The following is a 25,556-nucleotide window of genomic DNA, read 5'->3' as shown; positions in this document are numbered from 1 at the left end:
TGGTGTATAGGAATGCTATTGATGTGTGTACATTGATTTTGTAACCTGAGACTTTCTGAATTTATTTATCAATTCCAGAAGTCTCTTGGTGGAGTCTTTGGGGTTTTCTAGATATAAGATCATATTGTCAGCACATTTACAATTATTGAATTACATATGTCTCATCTTTATTATATTATCTTTATAAATACTTGTGTCTTCTTGTCTCTTACTACATAGTCTGGATTTTTCTTTTCCTGGCTCTTAGGGTAATTTCAAAGAAGTACAATTTTAATTTTAGCTATTTTAATGGTTAGCTTTTAACTTTAAAGGATACTTACATCTTTGTTTTTTGATGTAACAATTTTAAAGTAAAGCAGTATCTATGGGCTCTCTGCTGTGGAAGATAAGATTATCAGCTCAATTTTAGTTCACTTGTCTTCTATCCCAGGATTTTGTTATTTTTAATTTTAAAATTTTTTACTGATACATATTAGATGCACATATTTTGCGGGTACATGAGATAATTTGATACATTCATATAATCAAATAAGGATAATTGGGATGTCCATCAGGGATTTCGTTAGGATGTGTCGGTGGTAGCAGTCCTTGAGCCCACTTTGTACCTGTCACTCTTTTGTGATACTCCTTGTAGTCACTGTAATTAGTTGAAACCCATAGGCCTTAAATGAAAACCTGGGTAGTACAATTTGATTATAATGCACCAGTTTAAATTTAGGTTCAGATGTTATACCTGGAATTTAAGAATTCTAGCTTTTAACAATATATATTAAATGTATTATTCCATTACTTGTGACTGGGTCACTCAGCTTTCAAATTCTTAGCCATTCTTGATAAGAAGCAGGATTAAAGTCATATCTCCCCATCCCCCAGGGCAAATTGCCTTCTCTCTGGGCTAGCTGGCACAGTAGGACATGTGCCCAGTGTGTTTCTGCTATGAGCTCTGTTAGCATGGCTGTTCCTTCCCTCATCAGAAGAGAAAAGCTCAGTCACTCCAGAGTACCACAAGATGCTAGAACAAAACCCATCTTCTTTCTTTCTTTTCTTTTCTTTTTTGAGACAGAATCTTGCTCTGTCTCCCAGGCTGGAGTACAATGGCATCATCATAGCTCTCTGCAACCTCAAACTCCTGGACTCAAGTGGATCCTCCTGTCTCAGCCTCTTAAGTAGCTAGGATTATAGCATGCACCACCACGCCTGGCTAATTTTTAATTTTTTGTAGAGACAGGGTCTTGCTGGGCTGGTCTTGAACTCCTGGCCTCAAGTGGTCCTCATGCCTCAGCTTCCCAAAATGCTAGGATTACAGGCGTGAGCCACTGTGCCCGGCCCCATCTTCTTTCTTATCAGGTGTACCTCACCTTTAGTGGTGAGGAGCTGGAATGATTTTTTTTTTTGGTTAGGAATTTCCTTTTGTCCTCAGTGGATATGGGGAGAATAGGAGGCACCATTACAGCTTTCTTTCTTTTTGTTTTTTGAGACAGTGTCGCTTTCTCTCCTGGGCTAGAGTGCCGTGGCATCAGCCTAGCCCACAGCAACCTCAAACTCCTGGGCTCAAGCGATCTTCCTGCCTTAGCCTCCCAGAGTGCTAGGATTATAGGTGTGAGCCACTGTGCCCAGCTCAACTTTCTTTCATTTCACTCAGTCCCTCTGAGTCTGTCTCTCTGGAAAAGACTCACACATTTGGGAGGAGAACCTGCTCTTAGTCCTACCTTTGGAATTAGGAGAATACTCTAACCAGTTCTGTGATTTTTGTTCTAGTCTGTTATAGTTGTATTTTTATTTTCATAGTGGGTATCTTTCATTTCAAAATTAAAAATACATTGTTTTGATAAGTGTTAGCCTTTTACTTTTGAATGAATTGTTTTCCATTAGCCTTCATTCCATGCATTTTGGTTCCTTGATTTCCTTTTGTCTATAATCTTTCATGCTTTCTCATCTATGACTTCTGCACTAACTTGATGTGTGTACATTGAATTTCTGAAACTACTCTCCTTTGCCTTTAAACACTAATTTAAAAATCATAGACTGTCCTTTGATCACAACCTTCTGTTCTCCTGACTTCCTCAGTTGAGTACTTTTTTTGCAGCTGCTTCTCTACAGTGAACCTTAGTTGATTGATGCCTTTGCTCCTGTTTGTCAGCCTGCACTTGGTTTTACTTTTCCCCAGTCTACTTGGGTTTCATGGCCAATTGTCCACTCACTCTTGCTAATACCCTAAACCAGTGTTTCTCATGCTGTGGTTAAGGGCTTCCTGGGGGTCGGTGGTTAAAACCCTGGGAACAGATAGTACTTTTGAAGAGCTTGTGGAATGAGAACAGAGGGGTACCCAGCCCTGTAATCATAGAGAATAATGTTTAAAGGTAGGCGGGAAAAGGGAAGCTAGTGAGGGAGCCTGGGAAAACAATCAGAGAAGGAGAAGGATTGCTGACAGAAGTTGCTGCTTAGAGGTCAAATAAAATCATAAAATGGAATTTGGCTGGTAGGTCATTAATGAGCACTGCCAGGGCACTTTGAGTTGGTTGATGGGCATGAAGTTAGATGAGTGGTTGGAAGAATAAGTGGTGAACAGGTGGAAGTCTGCAAGTACAGGCTATTATTTTGAAGAGCTTAGCTGTCAAGAGGAGGAGAGAGACTAGGAGATCTGTTAGAATCTTTAAGCCTCTGATATTTCTTGGGGACTCTATCTGCCTCTGCCTCAGCATCTGAGAATCAGGCTATCATGTTTTATAGCATAAGGCTGCTAGTATTGCTGAGAGTTTTAGATTGAGTTTGCATTGAACTTTAAAGGCCATTTAGTCTCACCTTGCCTCTCGTTTCTGTTATATTTCTCTAATTCATTTATTATAGCATATGATTTACATATCTTCTCTCTCCCCACTCTCCATATATAACTCTGATAAACTTGCTTCTGTTGCACTAAGCAAATAGAAGCCATCAAAAAGTGTAATAATGTCTTTATGCTTCCACCACACATCTGTTTGCCTAAACTAAACTCAGATATTCTGTCTCCTCCTCTTCCTCCTCCTCTTTTTTACTATGACTAAGTTTTGTATTACTTCCTCAACTTGAGCACATTACTTAAGCAATTCTCCCTTTTTTCTCTTGCATCAGTAATTTTTCTCTCTGCTGGATTATTCATACAGCCATCTGTAACTTTTTTCATCTTAAAAAAAAAAACAACCTTGACTTCACATTCCCCTTCACATTTCCTTTGGTCCCTTTTATAATAAAACTCCTAGAAAGAACTGTCCTTGCATTTCTGTTTCCAAGTCTTCTCCTGTCTTAATCTACTTCAGTCAGGGTTTTGCCTCCACTACTCCAGAAAAACAACTCTCATCAAGGTCACCAGTGACCTCTATGGTGCCAAATCCAGTTGTCCTCAGTCCTCATCTTTCTTGGCCTGTCAGCAGCATTTGACACTGTTGATAATTCCCTTTTCCTAAATAAACTTTCTTCGCTTGGCTTCAGCATGTCCAGTCTCTGGTGTGCCTGTTCCTGCTGGCCGCTGCTTCTCTGCCAATGTGGGCAAGTTCCTTCTGTCAGGCTGACTTCTCAGTATTTGAGAGCTCTAGGGCTCTGTCCTCAGACTTCTCTTCTCTGGCTATTCTCACTCTTAAGATGGAAGTCTCATCAGTTTTAGGACTTTAAATACCATCTGCTGTTGATTGTAATTAAAAAAAAATTCACTAGCCTGGCCCTTTCCTCTGACCTATACAGATTTTTATCCAACTGCCTGTTCAACCTCTCTACCCGAGTGAATATGTATATCAGATTCAGTGGTGTAAACTGTACTTATTTCTCCCTTAAAACTGCTCCTCTTGTAATCTTTCCTGGCTCAGGCAATGGCAATTCAGTCTTTCCAGTTTCTCAGGCCAAGAACCTAGTATTTATTCCTGCTAGTCCTGTCAGGTCTGCTTTCCAAACATACCCAGAACTCAATCACTTCTTGGTACCCTCGCTGCACAGTCTGAGGATCACTGCAGTGCGTGCTTGTCTGGGCTCCCTGCTCTGCTCCGGCCCCTTCTGGTTTATTTTTTAATAGCACCTTGAGCAAACTTTTTGTGCTGTGTCAGATCCTGTCACCCTCTGCTCAGAATCACACAGTAGGTTCCCATCTCATGGAGGGTTAAAACCAACATCTGGTGCGGAGTCCTGTGTGACCTGAGCTCCTGGTACTCTCTGACCTCATCTCTCACTTCTTCCCCCTTCTTGTGTGAGCACACCAGAGCCGTTCCTGCCTCAGACCCTCGACGCTACTGTTCTCTCTGCCCCTGAAATATCTGCATTTCTTGCCTTCCCTTCTCCCACAACTCTGTTACTGAGGCATGCCCCACCCCTGCTGGCACTCCCTAGTCCCCTAAACTTGCACTGATCATCTCTGACATTATTTATTTATTGTCTGTTTCTCCCAGTGGAATATAAGCTCCATGAGGGCAACGACTTTGTTCACTGCTGTGTCCTCAGTTCTTAGAATGAGCGTCTGGTTTATAGTAAGCCCACAATAAACAATTGTTGAATGCATAAATTTCAGTCAACCTCTGTCACAAATATTCATTCCCTTGGCCATCTAATCCCTCTGACTTTAACCTCATAATTCTGTGTGTTTCTGCCCACTCTTTCCACTGCTCTTCTCACCCTCCTCAGACTTTCATTCCACTGTCAATAATTTCCCTCTTATTCTCAACTTTTAGAAGAACTCCTCCATTTACATTTTTTAACTAGGAACTGGTTTTCCTTTTTGACCTATCTCCTGTGCTCCTGAGGATTTTGGGAGGAGGCAGTAATCCTGTTAATATTTCCTAACAGGTCTTTCTTTAGGCTTCCAGCAGCAGGTGATCTTTGAAGCTCTTGGCTCTTTGCTCCTTCTGATCACTGTCAGTACTGTCTTCTGTCTCCCATGTGTATTGGGAGGACTTTGACACGTGGCTCATAGTCCTCCTCTTCATTCTCAGTGTGTCATTTCTAGACCATGTCATTGTACAAATGTCCACCTCTGACACCGCCTCAATCCAAAGTCATACTCAATCATACAACCACCAGTTCTTCTTCGGAAATCCATGAATGGGGTGTTCTCTAGGATGAGGTGTTCCCTAGATGTTCCCAGAGTGGTTTCATTTGAGAGTCTTCAGGTTTTTTTTTCCATATTCCATAACAAACTATAGTAAATCTTTATTTCTAGCAAGCTTAGACTTTGTAATGAGATCTGTTCCTTGACTCATCCTTTTTTGCCAGTCTGTTACTCCCCAGATCTGACAGAAATTAAATTGAATTTAAACAAATAACAATTAAAAAATGGGCAAAGAATCTGAACAGACATTTCTCAAGAAATACAAATGGCCAACAGGTATATGAAAAAATGCTCAGCATTACCTAATCATCAGGGAAATGCAAATCAAAACCATAATGAGGACCGGGCGCAGTGGCTCACGCCTGTAATCCTAGCACTCTGGGAGGCTGAGGTGGGAGGATCGCTTGAGGTCAGGAGTTCGAGACCAGCCTGAACAAGAGCGAGACCCCGTCTCTATTAAAAATAGAAAGAAATTAGCTGGACAACTAAAAATATATAGAAAATATTAACCAGGCATGGTGGCACATGCCTGTAGCCCCAGCTACTTGGGAAGCTGAGGCAGAAGGACCGCTTAAGCCCAGGAGTTTCAGGTTGCTGTGAGCTAGGCTGATGCCATGGCACTCACTCTATCATGGGCAACAAAGTGAGACTCTGTCTCAAAAAAAAGAAACAAAAAACCATAATGTGATATCATCTCACATCTGTTAGAATGGCTATTAAAAAAAAACGGAGGATACCAAGTGTTGGTGAGGATGTGGGGAAAAGGGAACCCTTGCATACTATTGGTGGGAATGTAAATTAGTGCAGCCATTATGGAAAACAATATGGAGATTCCTCAAAAAATTAAAAACAGATCTATCATATGATCTAGCAATCCTGCTGCTATGCATATATCCAAATGAAGTGAAATTAGTATGTTGAAGAGATAGTCTGCACTCCCATGTTCATATCAGCATTATTCACAATAGCCAAGATGTTGAATCAACCTAAGTGCTGGCAGATGAATGGATAAAGAAAATGTGGTATATAGATAATGGAATACTATTCAGCCTTTGAAAAGAAAGAAATCTTGTCATTTGTGACAACATAAATGAACCTGGAGGACTTTATGTTAAGTGAAATAAGCCAGGCACAGAAAGACAAATACTGCATGACCTCACTTTCACGTAGAATCTAAAAATGTTGAACCATAGAAGTAGAGAGTAGAATGGTGGGTGCCAGGGGCTAGGGGCAGGGGAGATGTTGGTCAAAGGATACAAAGATAGGAGCGATAATTTTGAGATCTATTGTACAACATGGTGACTATAGTAAATAACAATGTATCGTATTTTGAAAATCACCGAGAGTAGATTTTAAGTGTTCTCTGAACACAAAAATTTATAAATATGTGAGGTAATACATATGTTAATTAGCTTTATTGAGCCATTCCATAATATATGTATATTTCAAAACATGTTTTACATAATAAATATATATAATTTTTATTTGTCAATTAAAAAAGAAAAATTTAAAAATGGAATTTAATTTTAATATTTTAAAGAAGTCTCTCATTCAACTTCTATTTATTTTTCTATATGGTCTATTTATTGAATAATTATTTCCCACCCATATTGATTTTTGATGCCTCTCAAATGTTAATTTTTATATAATGGAATCTGTTTCATTCATCTGTCAACTTTTGGTGCCAGCACATGCTTTAAATGTATTGAAGCTTTTGATACATTTTAATATTTGGCAGGGATAGTACTCTCTCATTGACTTTATTTTTCAGAATTGTCAGTGGTGGTCTGGTTCTTTATACTTCCACATGATTTTGAAAAACATTTGGTCAAGTTCTGGAAAGAAAAATCTCCACTGGGTTTTTTTTTTTTCCTGGAATGTTTTTAAACTGGAATAATTGACTAGTTCACATAAATTAATATTTTTATCAAATCTTTATATTAACAAAATGTTCAAAATTTTAACTTTTTAATAGTTTAAATCCTTTTTCCTATAAATATCAAAGATGTCTTCTATTATTTAAAAAAGATATGCAAAAAATGTAAATGATCTGTTAAATTTGTTTTATTTCAGATATGTTTCCTTCTTTTTGCTGTTCTCTATGTTGTTTCCTACTTCATCATCCTCAGATACAAGAGAAAATCAGGCAAGTAGAAACATTTTCATTAAAACTTTTATTATGATGCCAAGCGGTCTAGGCATGGTCTGTGAGGCGTATCAGTAAACTCCAGGGTGGTAGTGTACTGAGTATGCCAGTGATTGAAGTGAGCAGTTGCCTGGTACTGAGAGCACTAAAAATAACCTCCAGGGAATCTGACTGCTCTTAGGATCATCCTTTTAGACCAGAGTCCTTGTTTATCACAATTCTTATGTCCAACTAAAGATAGTGCTGGGCTATTTAGTATCTGGGAAATTCCAGAGTTTATGAGAATAGTTGGTTCCTTGGGACCAGCTCTGACTTTAAGCATTCTATTCACCTGTACCCCAGCCCTTTTCTGACAAGTAGAATATCTTTTCTTTCTCTAAAGTGGTATAGAATTTAGAGTCTCCAAAATATTATTTAGTATTCAATTACATAGTATCTTGTATTATCCTTTTATTATTTCATATGTATCTTTAGCCATATCTTTATTCTTTTTTTTAATGAACTTTGTACTCATTGATTTAGATTTTTAGGTCAGGGTTTTACAATTACCTAAGCAATTGTCTTACCTTTTGTTAAATCTCAGCTGTTTTCTAAATATCACAGGATTATCTCTCTGCCTGTGACACTGGGCTAGTAGTAGGTGCTATATGAATACTTAAGGATTTCTTGACATTGTGTTATTAATTTAAACTTGTTAGACTTTTGAGAGAAATAAGGATATAGTGCTTGCTCTAGTGTATTACTCTAGTACTGTTGCCTGGCTTTGTGACTGCACTGAAATACTACTGGGATTCTGTAATCTCTCAAAGTTTTGAAGCCCTGCAGATCCAAGATAATATCTTAGCTATTTTAAAAGATATTTTGGCCTGATTTCATGGCATATGTGCACAGAAGGAGGGGGAGAGAAAATTAATTAATATAAATGCATTGTTTTAAGGGAAATTAGGGGACTATGAGTAGGAAAATTGGAGATTTATTAGATGACATTTAGAGTAATCCAGGAGTGGTAGGAGAGTGTTAAGGACCCTGGACATAGTTAGTAGTGTGCTAGAAATAGAATTGAAATGAATATGGAAATATTAAAACATTCTATAAGACTTGATAATTGGTTGAATGTGGGCACAACGGTATAAAAATTAATTGTGACTATGTTATTTTGTGGTCCTTTTGGTTGTAAAGCTATTTTGGGCATCTTGTAATTAAGCATGGAGAGTGGACTAATTAGAATGGCCCACATATACCATTGACATCGAACCAGGTGAGTGCTCAGAATTCCAGAGACCTAAGGAGAGAGACTTTGAAGACATTACATAGATGAGGAGGGGCCAGGAATCTTCTGCAATGTTCTTGTCATGGAGTTTGGTCCCTTTAGCTGGGAAGTTTAATGAGAGGACAAGAGATGGCTGTCAGGTATGAGAGAGGGAGAGGGGAAGGTGAGTGAATATTGGAGTGAAAGCTGGCCGATACTTTAAAAAGATACAGAAAACTTGATATGGTTGTGTCTGTAACTCGAACAGTAATTGTGAATTGTTGAGGCAGTGGTATACAAGGTTATTTCGATGGTCCAAGAGAATCCTTATCATTACCATTACTAATCAACTGAAATCATAGAACATTAGATGAGTTCAAAGATTCTAGATTTTAATTTTATAGTAAAAACTTTCATTGGCTATTATTAACTAGAAAATTTTATTCATTAGCAGTTTCACTTAACACTGTAGAGCAGTATGCTTCTAGTGGTTCTAAGGTTCTATTAAGTTTTATTTTTTTGAGCACTAAATATGTGGGAAATTTTAATTTACATATGGTAGTGTTGTTAATGAGGAATTTTGATTAATCAAAACATTCCATTCTCTAACCATATACCATCCTACCTGACTTAATGAGATTTAAATTTTGATCTGTGCTGAAATAAACACAGTGCTCTTTGAAAATCATTTCTATTCAAGAATTGCTTTTTAAAGTTTATATTTTTAATAAATTAATGAAACATTTTGTTGGGAAATGAAGGCATATTAATACCTTAAATATTTTTGCAGATGAACAAGAAGATGAAGATGCCATAGTCAACAGGATTTCGTATGTATTTTAAAGTTTATTTGTTCTGTTTCTAATTCTGAAGTCATAAATTCTCAAAACTCAATTCTAATTTTTTGACAGAAATATGGAAAAAAATTCACTTAAAGCATTTCAATGCATTTATCAATATTTTATTCTTGGGAAGCACATGTAAGCAAATATATGGGGATAATTTAGGATTGATTATCTCCTGTTAAAATTTGCTTAAGAGCTGACAGATTTTATCTTCAGAGGATTTAATGAGGAAATGGGCCTAACTTTGGGAAAATTCAGGGCCATAAGAAAGAAAACTCCTGGCTGTTTGATCTTGAACCAGGCTGCAGACACCTCCTTTGGTTAATTGAAACTCTACCAGCTGTGAGCAAGGAGGTGGGCCCAGATTGTCCTTTAGGTTCCTTATGTACCCTGGTGAGCTGTGATAGAGATGTCCTTAATTTTTTTGAAGTATCAAAGTGGATGGAAAGCAGTGAATTCCTTTCTATTTTTGCTTGACTAAAATGTGAAATTACACAGATGTACCCACATAGAAGAGTTCTATATGCCAGGATTTTTAAATTGATAATTCAGAATTCTTTTGAAGTAATCTTAAATTTATAGAAAAGTTAGAAGTAGAATACAAAGATCCTTCTCTCCCCATCCCCCTTCCCTGAACTGTTTGAGAAGTTGCTAACTTGATGTTCCATTTCCTCAAGATACTTTGATATATATTCCCATAAACAGTGCATTCTCCTATGTATCTACCATACAACCATCAAAATAATAACTGGTACAGTACCACTCGTACCCCATTCAAACTTACCCATTGTCCCAGGAATGCCCTTTGTAGTAAAAGGATCCAGTTCAGAATCACACATTGCATTTGGTTGTCATGTTCCTTCAGCCTCCTTCACACTGAAACATTTCTTCAGTATTCCCTTGGCCTTCCTGACCTTGATACTTTTGAAGATTACGGTCTAGTTATTTGGTTTTGTCTGACTTTTCTTGTAATTAATATCAAATTATGCATCTTTTGCTGAAGGGAGTGAGAAGAGGTGAGAAAAAGGAAGGAGGAAGAGGAAATGAGAAAAGGGGAGGAGGGAGAGATTACATGTGCTCACATACACTTATACACACATGCAAATATCAATATAATTAAATGCTTTCACATACAATGGAATAGTATTCAGACATAAAGAGACATGAAGTACTGATACATGTTGCAATGTGGGTGAACCTCAAAAACATGCTAAGTGAAAGAAGCCAGACTCAAAAGGTCACATAGTGTATGATTCTATCTATAAGAAATATCCAGAATAGATAAATCCATCAAGAGCAGTTTGGGTACAAGAGGCCAAGGGAGAGGGGAATGGGGAACAGCTGCTGTGAGTATGGCGGCGTATTTTGGGGTGATGGAAATGTTTTTGAACTTGAAATAGGTGGTGGTTGCACAACATAGTGAATGAACTAAATGACACCAAGTTATTCACCTTAAAATGATAAATTTGATGTAATGTACATTTTGCCTCAGTAAAAAAAAATACTTTCAGCTAATAAATGACTTGAATAGGACTGATTTGATTCATGACTGAAAAATGAATAGAAATAAACGCTGGGCCAGGCGCGGTGGCTCACGCCTGTAATCCTAGCACTCTGAGAGGCCGAGGTGGGCGGATCCTTTGAGCTCAGGAGTTCGAGACCAGCCTGAGCAAGAGCGAGACCCCATCTCTACTAAAAATAGAAAGAAATTATATGGACAGCTAAAAGTATATATAGAAAAAATTAGCTGGGCATGGCGGTGCATGCCTGTAGTCCCAACTACTCGGGAGGCTGAGACAGGAGGATCCGTTGAGCTCAGGAGTTTGAGGTTGCTGTGAGCTAGGCTGACGCCACGGCACTCACTCTAGCCTGGGCAACAAAGTGAGACTCTGTCTCAAAAGAAAAAAAAGAAAGAAAGAAACGCTGATTTTTATTAGATTTGGAAATTTATTTTAAATGCCTTCAGGGAAGTTAGATAAATAAAAACAACTGTAACTACATACTGGCAATTTTTACACTCTGGGTTAGAACTTAGGCCCAAAACTTGATGTTTTAAATGTATCGGATTAGGGGTCTTAATTTTATTCCTAACACTGTGACATTTGTGGAAATTCTTCAGTGAATTGTCATTTTTTCTGTTTAAATTACTGGTTCAGTAAAAGGTCACTCAGCTCAAAAAAGCTACAGTGAATCACAGACTGAATAAAGGGTAGATATTCTTTCCTTGTGAAATCCTCTGGGTGTGAAGGACAAGGGAGGTATGTGCCTCTCTCCTCTGTAGTCTGTGTACCACTTGGGGTGGTAAATCTACTTAAATGTTCTTAGAGGTCAATCATTTATAAACAGAAAAGAACACATCACTTTGTCTTTTACTCCTAGAAGTGTTTTGAATGAAAATGTGGTCACACGCTGTTTCCTTGTGGCAGTTCTCAGGAGCAGCTGTCATGGCCTGTCTGAGGGTTGAGTTTTCCCAGTACGGAGGGGGTTTCTGTATTGTGGTGGTGTGTACAGACATCCTCTTCCCAAGGGTCGGTGGGTTTATGTACAGTTACAATAAAGTTGGGGGGGTTTGGGGAGAGGGTAATCTGAGAGGAGGAGTCTGACCTGGGCTGACCCTCACGGCCCCCCGTTAGTGTCTTTGTCCTTCACTGTGATGGAGTGAGTGAGCCCTGACCAGTTAGGCTGATCTGGGTTCAAATTCGGAACTCAAGATTAATTCATGTTTGGAAGAGATTGATAAACATTCATTTTCTCCATATGTAAAATAGAGCTCCCACTTACTTTGTAGTACTGTTATGTGGATTAAATAACATACGCAAGAAAAAATCTAGAGTAGGGTGCTTGATGCACAATAGGTGTGAAGTCAATGTTACCTGCACCTTAATGGTTTTGGCCTGTTTTGTCTGCCAAAAATTCCTTTTTATCAGATATCCCACCGAGTTAATTCTTTCATCCCTGTCAGTTTGGTTTTGCTTTGTTTTTTCCCTAAATCTCAACTTTACAATGAGGCTTACCCTGAGTGCCATAGTTAATACTGAAACCTGTGTTTTCTCCTCCCCACTTCCAATTCTCCTTACCTTACTTCATTTTTCTGTAGCACTTACCCTTCTTAATATATTACACATTTGCATACTTAATTTATCATTTATTGTCTGACTCTCCCCACTTCAATATAAGCCCTTATAGGGCAAGAATGTTTGGTGTTATGTTCCCTGTTCTAAAGTGCCTGGAACAGCCCTGGCAGTGTGCACTCTACATATTTGTCTAGTGAATGAGCCCCACCAAAAAGACTCAGTGAGTTAGTCTCCGATGTGTGCTTTAACAAGAGCTCCCTGGGTGCTCCTGATGGTACATACTGCTGGTTAAGACCACTGGTTCAGGGTGAGGTATTAGGAAGCCTGATTCACACATCAAGCATTTATTGATTAGCTGAGCTGAAGACTTAAGATGGAATACTGGCACACCAACATTTTACGGATGAGTAGAGCCTGAGAATGAAAAAGTAGAAAGGGCGAATGTTGCAGAAGTGGCGGAAAGAATTTCAAGGAGGAGATGATGCTTATCAATTTGAAATATCATAGAAGGTCACATTGCAACTAGAAAGTATCTGATGGATTTGACCACAAGGAAAACCTTTTCAGTACTATGGTGAGGAATAGAAATCCTGTTGCAGTTCATTAAGGAAGAAATTGAAGATGTAGAAGTAAAGATATGACATGTAAAATCCTCTTAAGCTTTCTTTCTTTCTTTTTTTTTTTTTGAGACAGAGTCTCGCTCTGTTGCCCGGGCTAGAGTGCCGTGGCATCAGCCTAGCTCACAGCAACCTCAAACTCCCGGGCTCAAGCAATCCTTCTGCCGCAGCCTCCTGAGTAGCTGGGACTACAGGCATGCACCACCATGCCCGGCTAATTTTTTTCTATATATATAATTTTAGCTGTCCAGATCATTTCTTTCTATTTTTTGTAGAGATGGGGTCTCGCTCTTGCTCAGGCTGGTCTTGAACTCCTGAGCTCAACCGATCCACCACCTCGGCCTCCCAGAGTGCTAGGATTACAGGCGTGAGCCACCTCGCCTGGCCTTAAGCTTTCTTAAGGGCAGAAACACCTGGGGATGTTTATCCTTGGTAGGCCAGCAGGTAGAGGGAAGATGAGGCTGAAGGTTAAGAGTGGGGTGACCAGTGAAGCAAGGCCCTTGGAGACAGCAGAGTTAGAGATCAGTGCACATGGGCGGAAGGAAGAAGACGTCCTCCCTTGAGAGACAGGAGAATATTGTGTCTGTTGATAGCTCTATGAGGTGGTAAGTGTGGAGGGAGTATACTCCTCTTTTTCCACTCTGAAATAGGAGACTCGGTCATTTGTTTGAATGAGGGGGAGCAGGGACATGGGACAGAGCTTGGGAAGAGCCTGATGATGGTGGTTAAGAACAGGGCATTAGGGACTCAAGAGTTGAGGATCCTGGCTCCTGTTTGCTGACTGAAAGTATGTGAAAGCTTTGTGGAGTGTTAAAGAGATTTAAGGTAGTCTTACTGTTTTAATTTATCATCACCTTGCAGAGACACTTTACAATATGACCTATAGATACAGCTTTCTTTATACTGGTTATATTCAGTGTTCAATGTATGCCCTCATCACCTTATTTAGACAAGGAGAGGTTCTGCCTTCCTGGCTGGGTTAAGGAAATAGTCACAAGTGTCAGAGATATTCAGGAAAATGCTCTTGTCTTACTACTACCATAATTACAAAAGATGCATTACTCTGAAGATGTACTTTTTAAAAATATTACTCCATTTCAGAAGGTAACATTTCTGAAACTATCCCTCCATTTCTGTATGGGCACTTTTCTGTGGTTACGTGAGCAATGACCACTGCTGTGCTTTTTCAGCTCAGGGCCTTACTTTCAGGGATCTCTGCCAGCATCCGGCTCCATCACAGCACTTCATGAGCTCTCCTTAGAGTGGCTCAAGGACAGTCAGGGATAATGTTATGTTTTTTGTATCTCTAGAACCAATTACAATACCCTAAGTGTAATAGGTTCTGGTATATTCAGGATTTTCTGGGTCACTTGTGCCTTTAAATACTTTATCTGTTTGCCCCCATAAGCTTACTCCTTTTGTCAGATCATGGCTTCCAGTTTTTGATTTGAGAACTCTGACTGACCCTCATTGTGAACTATGTACTCAAAGTATATGGGAGCCTAGAGGAGAGGGGAACAAATTTTACCGAGAGGAGCAAGGAGGGAGAAGTCAAGGAATGCCTCACAGACAGGGCAAATGATATTTGAGGTCTGTGTTGAAATTTACATATGAATTTGTCATGCGTAGTAGATAAAGGATACGCTAGGAAGAGAGCAGATTGTGCAGAGGGGCAAGGAACCCTAAAAATCCACTGGATGTTTGGGAAATGAGGAAGTTAGGTGAGCCTAAGTGTTTGTTGGACTGGGTCACTGTGAGAGAAAGCCTGGAAAATTACGTTGGCATATCTGTGCAGGCCCTGGAATGGTGAGATTTTGGATTTGATCTCGATTGTAGAGTGAGAAGGAATGACAGTGATCAGGATAACTTCCTCACCTGACTAGAGCAGCTTGCTGGCTGGTCACTGCCAGAGCTGGCTGTGGACCCCGACATGAGACTGAGTGCTTTTCTCAGGAAATGTCTATTCAGCAAAGCCAATTCATAAAAGTTCTATGTCTTATTTGAATTGTATTTTTGGTATGTATGATATGGTCTACATTTAAAAATTTATCACGGATTTACTGAACAGAGGAGGTTTCCTTGTTATTTTTGGCTTTTAAGTAGGAATACACTTCTGTTGTTTGCCACAAGAGGGCATTGGCCTCACAGTTACTCTATTAGATGTGTGTTTTTTTGGCATTTAGTATGATTTTTTCCTGCTTTTAAAAATACTTAATATTTTCTTAGATTTATTTTTATGTTCCAATATTAACTTTAATGGAATGGATATTAAATTAAGGTTCTATCGCTAATGTTTGTGAAGTTCCCTTTTTCTTTGCCATTTTATTCTTTTAGAAATCTTTTAAAAATTAGGTATTTGTTGTAAAAATGTAAAACATTTCAGAAATGTTTTAGCTGAGAAAGTGAAAGCGCCTCATAATCCCTCTCTTCTATGGGACTGCTATATAGCATGCTGGATTTTTTTATACCTCTATTTTGCTGATTGTGTATATGCATTTTGGGGGGAGTGAGCAGAGAGAATGTTTTAGATTTATTGTACATGCTTTTCTTCAGTTTGTTTTTGTTGACTTAATTTATTTTAGATATTTTTCCATATCAATACATATCATAGCTATCTTTTTAAAAAATGAGAGAATAGTGTTTTAAATACTGTTTAATAGAATATTATTATTTAATAGTTTTGTGCTATTTATTGCTATATTTTATTTAGTCTTTATCCATTCAAGAGATACCAGGCCAATGGCTTTGTAAGTTTTTGTTCCTCTGAAATAACCATTTTAAATTAATTTGTTTTTTAATACTGCTTTCACAAGTATTTTTTTCACCTGAAATAGTTGTTGCTTTGCTGTTAGCATATATTGTCAAAGTTGTTAATTAAATGCAATTGTGAAATAAATAATTATATTTAAGAGAAGAATGAGGTATAATTTATTCTTTGTAAAAATGTGTGAAATACTCTTATATATGTGTGTGTGTGTACATATGTATTATAAATATATATCTTTTTGGTCCATTAGACTTAATGACCTATTAAGGAGTTTTAGTGTTCGTTTAGTTTAACTTCTAGGATCATACTTATATCATTTGTTTCCCAACTACATATATTTAATGAAATTCTTATACCTTTTTGATTAAAATATTGAAGAGTTTGTATTTTTGATGACTTCCATATTCATTGCATTTTCAAATCACTAGTGATGATGACTCTTCTCTCTTCCAGGTTGTTTTTGAGCACGTTCACTTTAGCAGTTTCAGCTGGGGCCGTTTTGCTTTTACCCTTCTCAATAATCAGCAATGAAATCCTGCTTTCTTTTCCTCAGAACTACTATATTCAGTGGCTAAACGGCTCCCTGATTCATGGTTAGTATATATTGCTTTATATAATCACAATTAATATTTCAATTTTTTATTGCACTGTATTTTTAGATTTTTCTTTTCTTGGTTTCCTTCATAATTTGTGATTTCCTCCAGTGAACCATTTGGGTCCTTAATAAAGTCAGAAAACCAGATTTTACTTGTCACTTCTATTTTTAGTCACTTGTGAAAGACTTTTTTCTTTTACTTAATCAGTAAATTGTTTGTGTGCTTATTGTGATTTTGATAAACAAATATTCCTCTAAATATTTAGCAAGGGAATTTTGGTTTATCTGAATATGTCAGAAAAATTTAACCTCCATTCAAGACCTAAAAAACATCAGCTATAGTTTCTATTTTACTTATTTGTTATTAGTTTCTTTAGTTATTTCAAAATATATGATGTAAGGGGAAAACACTCTCTGTCAAGTATAAACTTTAATGTGCTTTAAAAAATTTATGACTGACATTATAGGTAACATGGTATTAATATATTGCTTTGACAGCAAATAGACCTGCATTCCAAACTTAGCTTTGCCATTTCCTAGCAGACTTTGGGCAAGTCACTCTTCTCTGACTGCAGTTTTCTTTTGTCTTAATTGGGATGATAAATAAAACCCACTTTGCAGGTTTGTTTTTAGGAATCGGAGTGATGTATGTAAAATAACTCTCTTAATAGGCACTTACTAGGTGGTAGCTATCTATTATGATGGCGGTTTAAGCTGTGATATTATGATGGCGGTTTAAGCTGTGAAATGTGTTTTTTCTTTCTTTATTCTTTCTGAAGAATCTTCCTGTTTTTAACATATCAATTTAGTGTATGTACACTGAACTTTTTTCTCACATAGAAGGTGCTAACATAATTATTTCTTGAGGGTTCTTAAAATTTTATAATTATCTGTTAGAATTGGTCATGGAGCTTAGAGATTCTGATTTCTGTCCTGCCCATACCCTGCCCTTATTTTAAGAGTGTTGTTTAAAGTCAAAGTGCGTAACTGAAAGAAGAGAAAAAGAAAAAAAAAGAGTGTTGTTAATTTGTGTTACTAGTTACTATAAGTGTTATTAGTTATTATTTTATTAAAGTGTTAATAGTTATTGTGTTATATGGTGGGTCAGATACATTGTTTTTGAACAGCAAAGGCAGATGACAAAATTGGGACACCTCATTTCCAGATGAATTTTCACATGGACCCAAATCTTTTCTCCCCATGGCAATGAAGAAAAATTTTATAATTAGTGAAGATACTCTTTTTGTGAAACAGTATCTAGAAGAGTAGTCAGTGACAGGAATTTACTGTGTTTGAATTTCTTCATCTCATTTTTTAAGGTAAAAGATTTCTGATAATATTTTTTTCTTACTAAAGAACCTTCTTATGAGTTAAAATAAAATATCCTCCTTTAACAATACTTAAGCTAACTTGCCATTTGACCTAGAAAAAGTGTATCAGAGATCACTTATTTCTATTAAATGTGTAGTGTAGGTCAGTGAATCTGTAATTTCTGAGTTAGCATAAAGAAGTGAGGTCTGGGTGCAGTGGCTTGGGCCTGGAATCCCAGCACTTTGGGAGGCTGAGGCAGGAGGATCACTTGAGGCCAGGAGTTTGAGACCAGCCAAGCAACATAGTGAGACCCTATTTCTACAAAAAAATAATAAAATTAGCCACTCTAGCCCAGGCAATAGAGCAAGGCCCTATCTAAAAAAAGGAAAAAAAAAAAAAAAAAAAGGAACAATTTGCCTGTGTAGTATTATCACAATTAACTATGCTTTGGTTTTTATTTTTGGCATTTTACATTTGGAAAACATTACTATGTGATGCATGATTACTACAGGTGCTGTAAAAAGCTTTACTGCGTTAGACTGATGTAACTTCTCTTTTCAAGTGCTATCATATTCTTGGTGATATAATCCAACAGAAGAAAAGGACAAATTAAAATTTAAGAAATTATCAGTTTTATTTGTAAGACAAGAGTAAATTCCCTGTCTCTTGTTGGCTGAGAAAGTACAGAGTATACTTTTTGTAGGTGATGTTATTTTGGCCATGTCTTAGGCTGTTGCTAACACTGTGCCCTATGTGTTAAGAACAGCAGCAGCAATATCAACCACTTCCTTATTTATTTCCTAATCATAAAAGTAATATGTGCTTACTATACACAATATGGAAAATACCGAAGTGTGCAAAAAAGAAAAATTCACTTTTTTCACTGTATGTATGTGTATGTTATAGCATATACAGTTTACATTTTTTGAACCATTTAATATTGTGAATGTTTTCTATGGCAATTGATGTTCTTTGAAAACATTTTCAGTGGCTGTAACATGAGTCATGTATATAACAATATATTAACCTAGTGGTTTTCAAAGGTTATTTTGTTGTTTTTAAGGGTGGAACTATTTATTACTCCGTTTTTCTCAGATTTGAAATAAACAACAGCTGAGTTGTTCCCTAGGTGCTGAACCTGCCTTTTTGTGGAACATTTTATTTAACCAGTCTCCTTTGTTGAGCATTTAGAGGATTTTCAAATTTTAATTATTATTTGGGTTTCTTACAACTTCCTTAGATGATAATTAGAATGAAAATTATTAGGCTAGGCCGGGCGCGGTGGCTCACGCCTGTAATCCTAGCACTCTGGGAGGCCGAGGCGGGTGGATTGCTCAAGGTCAGGAGTTCGAGACCAGCCTGAGCGAGACCCCGTCTCTACTAAAAATAGAAAGACATTATATGGACAACTAAAAAAAAAAAAAATCTATATAGAAAAAATTAGCCGGGCATAGTGGCACATGCCTGTAGTCCCAGCTACTCGGGAGGCTGAGGCAGTAGGATCGCTTAAGCCGAGGAGTCTGAGGTTGCTGTGAGCTAAGCTGACGCCACGGCACTCACTCTAGCCTGGGCAACAAAGTGAGACTCTGTCTCAACAAAAAAAAAAAAAAAAAAAGAAAATTATTAGGCTAACGAACATTATTGCCAAACTTTTTTCTAGAATTACTTGTTTATATTCTCTGATAGAGCATGAAGGAGCCTCTTGTTTTTAACCACAAATTCAGGCACTTTGAATATTAATATCTTTAAAATCTTTTCCAATTTCATGGATACAAAGTGGGTTTCTCATTATTGTAATTTGAATTTTTAAAAATTTTTAGTGAGGTAGGACATTTTAATTTTAATTTATAAAATATATAAAAACATACAATACTTATTTGTTTCATGTCCTTTGCTTTGGTTGTTTTCTTTTCATATTGAATTTATGATCTCTTTTTATGTGAAAACATCAGCTTTTTATCCAATTTTTATAAATGTTTTTCTAGTTATTTTGCTTTTTAATTTCATTTGCTGTTTTGATTTCCAGAATTTTTATATTTTTAGGTTGGTCTTTCTCTTCCTTTGATTTCTCTAATTGTTTTATGTTTAGAAGATCTTTTCCCCATCTTGAGATGTGACAAATATTCAATTTTTTTCTTGTTTTTTTATAAAATGGTTTTGTTTACCCTTAATTGTTTAATCCAGATGGTTTATACAGATGGTTAACTACCTTTTCTCTAACTCTTTTCCCAAAGTTAGCTAGTTGTCCCAGTATCATTAATTGAATATTTCTTCTTTTCTCTACTGATTTTTTATGCTCCATTTTTGGTATGCTAAATTATTACATGAGAGTTTGTTTTCTGTCTCAGGTGCACGTGTTTTGGAGCCAGCTAGACCTGGTTTGAATTTCAGGTCTGTCTTTAACTGGCAGCAACCTCAAACAAATTATTTAAGCTGTCTTAGTCTCAGTCTTTTATCTATAAAATGGACGTATTAAGGTCTAGTTGATAGAATTATTATGTGGACTAGATGGACTATGTATATATTTTAAAGTACCTAATCTGTCTGTTCCAAGTAAGCAAGAAAAAGGCTTTACTTCCAGCCCCTGGTTTGGTGTCTGTTCCTATGCTAGTGCTGCATTGTGTTAAAGACTGTAGTTGTAACACTTCGGTCCTGCTAGGTTTTTAAAAGTTGATGCATTTTGTGAAGGTTTTCATAAGCAAAGGCATATATTTTATGCAATATGGGATATGACAATGCTATGGAAAATTTTTTTAATTCTTTAGTTGCCTGTTATACATAAGGTCCTAACACAGATAAATATATGTATATGTATATGTTCACATGTGTTTAAAGAAACACATATTTGGTGTGGAAAACAATAATCACAGCTAGCAGTTTGGGTCCTCAGCAGTGGCCATAGCCAGGTTGGCCTTGGTGAGTGGAAGTCCACGTTGCTGAGCCCATGTGTAACCACCCTCCCTGCCACCAGGGCTGCTTTGTTCACGAGCCTGTTGGGGTGGCTGGGGAAGGAGGCTGACTGGTATTCATAGAATGGGTCATCCTATTCACCTGATTATAAAAGTCCTCTGCTGAGGTCACCCTTTGGTGAGCATTCACATGGGACACAGATATCTTTTTTTTTTCCCATTCAGAGAAGTCTGTTCGTTTTCCTCTATCCCCAATTTCCTTGTCACCATTTTTCCAATTAAGGTTCTTCCAAGTCCCTGACCATCCAGCCAAACCACTGGCCACAGCTCATTAATTGGTATATAATCACGTTTACTTATTTCTCATTCCAAGCAAAGTAAATGACCAGATGCGCTGCCCACAGTTCTGCCCACTAGGAGGCTTTCCTTTCACCTGTGCCCTTCAGGATGTGTCAGAGAGGGGCTGTAGTGCTGCAGCTGTCACCTTATGAGTGTTGCCTGAATGTTATATAAAGTTGTGAACACCTGTAGACTAGGCCCAGGTCTTCCTCTGTCAACTGATACAGGGAACTCCCCATGAAACGTTAGGTGCAGGCTGGGGGAGAGGAGGCAGTATGGTGGGAATGGGGGCCGTGGGTATTTGGGCCACTTCTTTATGGAACTTGTGCCTTTAGGGCCCACTTGGGCCCAATCACATATACACCACTTCGATCTGATGATGCATTGCTGCTGTGCACGCCCAGCCTTATGGCTTGGTGGGCCAGGAAATGCTCATTTAATGATGGGCAGCTTGGGTCACATGGTAACTTGGTGGCCCATGGTTAAGCACTCAATCTCTACTGAAGCCCAGTAGCAGGCCAAGAGCTGTTTTCTCAAAAGGAGAGTAGTTGTCCACAGAGGATAGCAGGGAATTGCTCCAAAATCTTATGGGCTAGGCTGCAGTTCACTTACAGGAACTTGCTAAAGGCTCCAAACAGCATCCCTGTCTGCCACTGCCATGGCAGGTACCATTGGATCTTCTGGATCATGTGGCCCAGTGTCAGAGCATCTTGCACAGCAGCTTGGGCCTGTTGTAGAGCCTTCTTTTGTTCTGGGCCCCACTCAAAACTAGCAGCTTTTCAGGTCACTCAGTAAATGGGCTGGAGTAACACACCCAAAAGAGAAATGTGTTGCCTCAAAAATCTAAAGAGACCTGCTAGGTATTGTACCTCTTTTTTGGTATAGGAGGAGCTGGATTCAACAACTTATCCTTCACTTTAGAAGGGATATCTTGGTATGCTCCACATCACTGGACCTCCAGAAATTTTATTGAGATAAAAGGCCCCTGAATTTTTACTGGATTTATTTCTCATTCTCAGACACACAGATGTCTTACCAATAAGTTTAGAGTAGTTGCTACTTCTCACTCACTATGTCCAGTCAGCAGAATGTCATCAAGGTAGTGAACCAGTGTGATGTCTTATGGGAGGGAAAGGTGATCAGGGTCCTTGCAAACTAAATGATGACACTGGGCTGGAGAGTTGATGCATGCCTGACATAGGACAGTGAAGGTATATTGCTGGCCAGCTGCAAATCAACTGCTCTTGGTGGTCTTTACTGACAGGTACAGAGAAAAAATACCAGTAACTGCATACCAGTTACCAGGGGATGTGTTAATTTGATCAAACGATGAAACCACATCTGCTACAGAAGCTGTAGTTGGAGTCGCCATGTGGTTAAGTTTAACGATAATCCTCTTTCTCCAACATCCATATGCCTTCTGCACAGGCCAAATCAGAGAGTCGAATGGGGATGTGGTGGGAGTCACCTCCCCTGTGTCTTCCAAGTCCTTGATGGTGGCACTAATCTCACAGTCCCTCCAGGAATGGGTGTTGCTTTTGGTTGACTATTTTCTTAGGTGGACTCAGTTCTGGTGACATCTGTGTGGCCTTTCCCTCCATAACAGCCCTTGCTCCACAGGTCAGTGTGGGGATTGTGCCAGCTGCTGAGTGTGTCCATTCTAATTATGCATTCTGGACCTGGGCAGGTGACCATAGGATGGGTGTAGGGACTCACTATGAGTGGAACCTGAGCTACTCAGTTGATCACCTGCCCTCCACAAGTCCCTACTCCTACTGGTGGCCACAGTGAGGGTCTCCTGGAATCAGTGTCAGTTCATAGCCAGTGTCCAGCAGTTCCCGAAAGGTCTGATTATTTCCTTTTCCTCAAAGCGCAGTTATATTGTCCACATTCATTTACTGTTTTGTGACATTTATGGGATTCTTTGAGGACTCAGAGAATTTCTGAAGTTCCTTTAATCTCCCATGGAGCATCTGTTCTAGTACTTTCACACTGAAATGCTCAATAAACATTCATTGAAGGAATGAAGGTTATTAATTGTAACATTAGGAATACTTTGGTAAAAATGAATTTAATTGGAGAAGAAATGTAATGACTTATCTTATAAAATTATCAATATGGATGTTTTTGATCGATTCTTCCTTTAATGTGTAAATCACATACAGATTAGAGGCTAAGTGTGTGTTGAGAATGCTTTTGTGTATGTAAACTTATTTAATTTGGGTTAAATAAAATGTTTGGATTTTGGGACACACAGGTTTGAGATGTTACATTTTAACTATACTACCTTGGAATTGCTGCTTAACTTCTCTGCACCAGAATTTTATAACATAAATAAATAAAATATTAGCCTTAGTTCTAAAAGTTTATATCGTGTGACAAGATGTACCTCTGTCTACAATGTGAAAACAGCTTGAAAAATGTGATATACAAAAATGACATTGGAACACTGGAGTGAGACAGAACTGATGGGGATGCTCTGGGCATTGAGCTTCTGCTGGGTCACCGCCACTCGTCAGCCTGGTGCTGTGAGGTGTGTCCCATCATTCGCCCAGTGTGAGCTGGGTCATGACATGCCAGCAACTATAATTTATCACAGGATGGAACAAAGAGGGTAGAGATGACACTTGAAAATGGTAGTGAAAATTTATATTGTTATAATTAAGTTAGGAAAAAGGGTAAAAAATAGAAAAAATAAAGTACCCATTTGTGTACATTTTATGTACCTTGTATACTGTTAAAAAATTAGTAGAAAAATATGAAACCCTTCAGTTCTGTAAATCGAAAAGCAGTGATACAACTGCTTACTGGGCTTTCCTTTTGGGATGATGAAAATGTTTTGGAACTAGATAAAGACGGTGGTTGCAGAACATTGCAAATACACTAAATGCCACTGAATTATTCACTTTAAATTGACTAATTTTATGCAGTGTGAGTTTACAATAAAAAACAAATTCGAATAAAATTTTGGAAAAAAAGAAAATGATGAAATTAAGTTGTAGCTTTAAATAAAGTCAGGAAACAATTCAGTTTTTGAGGTATTTTTCCCCAGTGGGGCCAGTTTTTACTAACCTGTCCTCTCACTTCTGACCACAGACAGAGACATACATTTATAACATGGTTGCCCGGTTTGAGATTCATTCTTTTAAAAGGTAACCACAGTAATCTGTCTAGGCTCTGCAAGAACTGTGTGCTTATTTCGGTTTGTCATCAGGACGAGATGACGTGCTCTTTTGAACATCATGAAGGAGCAGTGCAAATTCCTTCTTTTAAAAAATATATTAAGTTTTATAGAAGCGCAGAAAAACCCAAACTTTTATATTATAAGCAAACTTAAAAATATTGTATTTACTTATGAATAGATATTACATCAAAAGTAAGCCTTTAATAAGTTTTAATGTACCATTATTAGTTAAATGTTACTAATTGATCTCAATAGTTCTGTCATTTACTATAATGTGCATCAAGATAGTTACTGGATATTGAGGTATTTTCTATAATATTAAAAATAAAAAATCAAATTGTTTGGAGAAGGAAATTAACTTCATTATATTTTGGTAGATCCAAACAGTAGAACGCTTTTTTGGCCATTATAGACAATGATGTAGAGGAGCATTTGTTGATATATAAAGATATTGGAAACAAGCATATTTACAGATACTTCTTTTGTAAAAAGAAAATAAAGTACATGTGCATGTAGGTGCACAGAAAAATATCTTGAAGGGTAATTACAAAGGATATAACTGTTTTTCTCAAGGTAGTAGGATTCTATGATATAATTTTTTTGGTATTTACATTGTATAATATTTATACAATGGACATATATTGCTTTTTTATTGTAAGAAAAAAGTTAAGGTAAAAGTTTTCACAACTCATTGCTAAAATTGTTTTTTTTTTCTTCTAAGTAAATAAGCAGAGGCTAGTCTAATTCTGAAGTTTTCACACTATTTGAAAGCGCACTTGTAGTCTTTTCTCTAGCACTTATGCTTTCTTAGTAGAATTTTACAATATTGTGTAGTCACTTTTTGACAATTGGATTAGATCTTCGATTCTACTAAAGTATTGTTTTTAACTTAGTTTTGTCATTTTGGAAACAATTGAATATGGTTGAACTTTGATTAATTTTCTAACTTAAATTCATGAAGGTTTTTTTTGGTCTATTTGAGGAAAAGTGATGAATTATTTGCTCCCTAGTATTGCATATTGGATTTTTTAAATATTTTGTGACTCCAGCAGGTGGAGCTAGAAGTTAATGCATCCTATGGTGATCTGGCAATTCAGTCTTGTTTTGTTTTGTTTTAAACTGAGTATTCTGGGATTATTAAATAACCTTTAAATTTAAATACCTTTTTTGGGGATGGGCATTGGGTATCTTTCAAATAGGTTGCCATTGATACTGATTTAGACAGACTACAATGTTTTTGAATTTTAAGGGTCCTATTGCTATATGGAAGCATGTAATTTTAGCTTTCTGAAGTAGAGCAATTTGACTAATATTTATTTTACAAGTTAATATGAAATAATACAAGTATGTGTATTGACCCTAACAGTAATTTTTAATTTAAGAATGATTTATTAAAATTATAGAATACAGTTAAGGGATATTTATGTATGTATGTATATAAAATGCTAGAAA

At 37.4% G+C, this 25,556-nt stretch overlaps 1 protein-coding gene across 2 annotated transcripts in view; it reads left to right on the top strand.

Annotated features, from left to right (window-relative positions):
• The window catches only part of LMBR1 (limb development membrane protein 1), a 142,436-nt gene that overhangs the window by 13,295 nt on the left and 103,585 nt on the right, over positions 1-25,556 (top strand). For both annotated transcript variants that reach the window (XM_069461722.1, XM_069461721.1), the window contains exons 2-4: positions 7,142-7,214; positions 9,254-9,293; positions 16,220-16,359. In XM_069461722.1, coding sequence (XP_069317823.1) covers positions 7,142-7,214; positions 9,254-9,293; positions 16,220-16,359 — 253 coding nt within the window. The remainder of the gene's footprint in view (positions 1-7,141; positions 7,215-9,253; positions 9,294-16,219; positions 16,360-25,556) is intronic.

The sequence above is a fragment of the Eulemur rufifrons genome, chromosome 29 (genome assembly GCF_041146395.1).
Source record: "Eulemur rufifrons isolate Redbay chromosome 29, OSU_ERuf_1, whole genome shotgun sequence".
NCBI classification, from domain to species: Eukaryota; Metazoa; Chordata; class Mammalia; order Primates; family Lemuridae; genus Eulemur; species Eulemur rufifrons.
The sequence above is the reverse complement of the archived record's forward strand: the minus strand, read 5'-3'. Positions and strand labels throughout refer to the sequence as shown.